A 4,258-nucleotide genomic window follows, 5' to 3' on the forward strand; every position below is an offset into this window, starting at 1 on the left:
CATTACACATGTCGAAGCACCTAAATATGGTGACATGATCTCATACTCAGAGTACTGGAGGAAATAAACGAAATTTCATCACCACGGACAGCCAACTTCCCTGTAATATCATGGATATTTCTATTAAATTTCTTACTTGTTTCCGGTTGCTTTGTCTAAACATTATATCCTTTCACACTAATAAAAATTCCTCCTGCTATTTTTGCAGCGTGCAAATTCTTTTCCTTAACTTCCAACCCCAGTTTTGTTTCCGTGTGTCCCATATCTACTTCCCAAACTGACAAAGCAGACTGGGCCATTGGGTTGGGCTCGGTCAATCAAGCTGAAACCGGGCCATGATTTGGAGACCAAGTCCAACATCAAATAGGCGCGTTAGTACGTTCATTCAAACGCTGACCACCGCCAATTCCAACCTATAGCCATCCTTTCAGTGGTCCTTCCATGTATCCCATCCATCAGACGGCTAAGAAACTAAACTAACACATGCAGCTCCAAATCAACTTGCTCTCAAGGCTAACTGATGTTCTCAGCTCCTAGACTGCAATATTTGACTCCAGCCACCTTTCCTTAATTCTTCTCTCCCATGTAACGTAGAACTCCTGTCCCCCACGTCTCTTTCCTTAGCCTCCTGGCAAGTTCTCCATTCCGAGTAACTTCTCGTTTGCACCAACTAGACCTTTCCACCTCTCTTTCTCATAAAATCCACAAACCTACCTTCTACTTCCTCTCATATCACTCAATTAAAAGCTCTCTCCTACTTGTCCTCGGGCATTCAACAATCATGGCTGTTAAAAACTCTCGATTCCTTGGTCGCCTAAGAAGGATAATCCAGAAGGTAAGGTTCTTGTTATCCTTGAACACCAACAGATGGTTCCTGTCTTCTGTCGTGGGATTGTCTCCCGGGCCTCGCCGGCCAGGCTCTAAGGTCCAGCAAGGGCTTCTCGACTGCACCACCGGGGCCGCCGAGGACTACTACGAAGTGGGCTCTCAGTTTGGTCTCTCAAGGACAACAAGCTCGACCTCAGGGGTATCAAGGACTACTAGCTTGGAGTCAGAGATCTCGAGGACTACCAGTGACGCATCGGCAGGCGACGATATCGATAAGAGGGCGGAGATTTTTATCGCTAACTTCTATCGGCACATCCAGATGGAGAGGCAGGTCTCGCTCGAGCTGCGTTACTGTAATGAGAAAACCTTGGAGAGCACGAGGTCAGATTGAATGGAACGGTGACCGACATGTGAATGGTTATTTCATGTGGCAGAATTCTTTCCATTCTTTTTTTTTTTGGTTTCCGTGTGATTGTGTGAACATTTCTTGTCCTGGGCTCTTTTACAAATACGAGGATGGTGGTGGTGGCGAGGGCATGAATTATAATGGCTTACCCCACTTGCTTCTTTTTGGCATACCCCTCCTCATTTGGATTTTTTTGGATTTAATTTGGTTATGACTGTATGCTGGTGTTCTGTTTAGTCCTGTATTCTTTTGAACGAAAGAACAGTTTTTTTGTACATTTCTCAATATAATATGATAGTTATAAAAACAAATGGAGTATCGTGTCTCATGTAAGATGCTTCTCATAGGATTTGATGCTGTTTAATTTCTACACTGGGAGCAAGAGGGACGAGGACAAGATTTGGGCTAGCTGGATGGATTGAGGCTTTGCCCATAATCAGCTAGGCAGGCCCAAGATGGGGCCAAAATCCAGCTTTGGTGGGCTTCCCTCAAGGTGACACCAAATCTCTACTTTCTTTCTAATGCCCCACGCCTCCTCCCTGAGAATGATCCACCAGATTCTTCGCAACAACATGAACAATGGCCCATCTGCCTAACCATCGCCTTTGTCCTACTTTTCTAAGTTCACATGCGCCATGGCTGGGATTGGAAACTATACCACTAGTAACTTGGCATTGGAAAATCTATGAGTTTTTCAACACCTGAAGATAGTGGCATAAAACATTGTGGGGTTGGCTCCTAAATCATTTTAACATAAGTTTTCACGGCTCAAGCCAACTTTACACCTCCACCTAGATGATATTCAATATTATACATCCATGCTTCCATATGTATATCAGCTAATGGTATGTAATTTCCTACATTAGGGTTTAGATATACTGTACCTAGAAGCAAGGGGTGTGGCCAAGAACCAGCTACCCCCTTCAACCCACTCTATATTCATTATGCGAATAAGGTCTTGATTTTAGAACACGCGGATGCAATACATCGCCATCTTACCCTATTCGAGCGACTTCTAGTTGCCCATGATTTGTTGCACTAAATGGTGATCGGAGGCCAAGATTGAAGCCAAGATGGCATATAACTCCGGACACCAAAAGGATTAGTTGATGCTTGCTAAGACCTCCAATGACTCTCCAAGGCCGGTGAGAAGCTAGCATAACAAGGTCACAATGGGGAATTTTTGAGGTCAGCCTAGAGCTTATACCGACATGAGTGGGATCCTAGCCCGAACCAAATACATGGTACCACTGCTTATTTTCTGCTCATTGACATCATGAGAGAGCCCGACATACAGTGATGGCATAGCTGCCCATATTCGGGACCATCTACAATATATTCAAATATTTTAGTACATGAACGGCAAGCCTTATCCAACGATCAGGCATTGGAATTATTGTCCTCATTCTCTCCTAGGTTCCTATCCGAAGCCGAAGTAGTATGACTCTGCATAAGTTATAAATTATTAATATTGTCAGTTGAGGTTCGCCATCAGGCTTCACTCCAGTCAGGCAGTCATTTATTAATGAGATATGCTTGAGACCAAATCTTTGATATATGTCACTATGTATAGGATAGTGCTCATGTTGGGCTAAGTCGTGACTCCAGGTTGGGCCCATCGTAGGTTGAACCTGCTCAATGAGTACAGACAAGGACGCCAGGATCCAATTTGAGAATCAATGCATCTCCTTATGACAAATTAATAGGACTCCTAGGAGTGCCAAATGGACTTGGTTGTATTAATGTTTTTTTTTTTTTTTAATATTTCTACTCATCATGTCTTTCAATGTTTCAAACATGACAACTCCGCCTAGGTGCATGCACCTGAGAGGAGGGTGCCGATTGAGCCTTTTGACTATAAGTGATGATCTATGAAATTAACATTAATATTGAGCAATCTCATTATAGTGAGAAAGGAAAAATTATATCAAATGCTACGCATGATCATGCATGCCACCAATCAGCTAGGCACATTCCTATGGACCAATCACCAAGACGAGCTCATGATTAAGGAAACTTACAATGATGCATCTTAGTGATTCGTTGCATGCACAGTCACATAATGCATGCGGTGCCGGATATAATTTCTCATGAAAGAGAGAGAAAAAAAAGAGAGGGCTCACTAAACCCTAATGCATAGCTATTCAATTTACTAGTTAGGTTGCTCTTCAGATTTATTTTGGGATGGCCAAGCTTGACGGCATTATCGGGCGGAAAGAAAAATGAACTCCAAATGCGCTCACCCCAACCCAAGAGGATTCAGTTCTGTGCAAATAAAAACCCTAGACCCGCCCAGACCACCCTGCTGAAATTCTCAGCTTTGCATGCAAGTTGGGTGGGTGATTCTTTGGGTGGAAACTGGGGTGCAACTGGAAGTGTGGTCATGGTATGATGTTCTTATGATTTAGAGAGACATAATAACCTCGCTGAAGGGCCAACCAACTTTGGATACTTTTCGGGCAATCCATGCACATCTTGAAAAGTGTGATAAATGAGAATCGAGTGGGAATGATGAGAAGGGCTCATGAACAAGGGATACGGCTAAAAAGGCCAAAAGATTTGAATGATTAATATTCCAATGTTTTGGTTGCTTTCAGCCAGAGTGATGGGGCCAACTCTCCCTTAACCTAGCTGGATATGGGCTGGAATAGTTGATCCTCCTTCAAAGCTTCTCCTAAACCTTTGAATCAGAATTCAGGCCACCAAGAGTATACAGCATTGGTTTCAATTAGATCACCTTGTCCTCTTACAGGTAGTGGGTGATTATGTTGCTCAGAGGAGCAGCAAAGCTATTGCTCAGAAAAATAATTTGGCTGCTGAAAGTACCACTACTTTACAAGCATTATTTAGCTGGGAGGAGGAAGAGGATTGCTCCCATCATTATCATCTCTCTCTCTCTCTCTCTCTGTGGGACAGAAGAATCTCCTCTACCTCTGACAGAGAGTAGCAAGGACTTTTTTGTCCCACTTTAGCAGTGATTCTGGCACCCTATCGCTCAGAGATATCCATCATCCATCAATCTAT

General features: G+C 43.4%; 1 protein-coding gene across 1 annotated transcript; it reads left to right on the forward strand.

Annotated features, from left to right (window-relative positions):
- Positions 1-644: 644 nt before the first annotated feature.
- Positions 645-1,507, forward strand: LOC114913431 (uncharacterized). The gene has a single exon (XM_029262133.2). The coding sequence runs from the start codon at positions 782-784 to the stop codon at positions 1,217-1,219; it is 438 nt and encodes a 145-aa protein (XP_029117966.1). The 5' UTR covers positions 645-781; the 3' UTR covers positions 1,220-1,507.
- The last annotated feature ends 2,751 nt before the right edge of the window (positions 1,508-4,258 follow it).

The sequence above is a fragment of the Elaeis guineensis genome, chromosome 1 (genome assembly GCF_000442705.2).
Source record: "Elaeis guineensis isolate ETL-2024a chromosome 1, EG11, whole genome shotgun sequence".
NCBI classification, from domain to species: Eukaryota; Viridiplantae; Streptophyta; class Magnoliopsida; order Arecales; family Arecaceae; genus Elaeis; species Elaeis guineensis.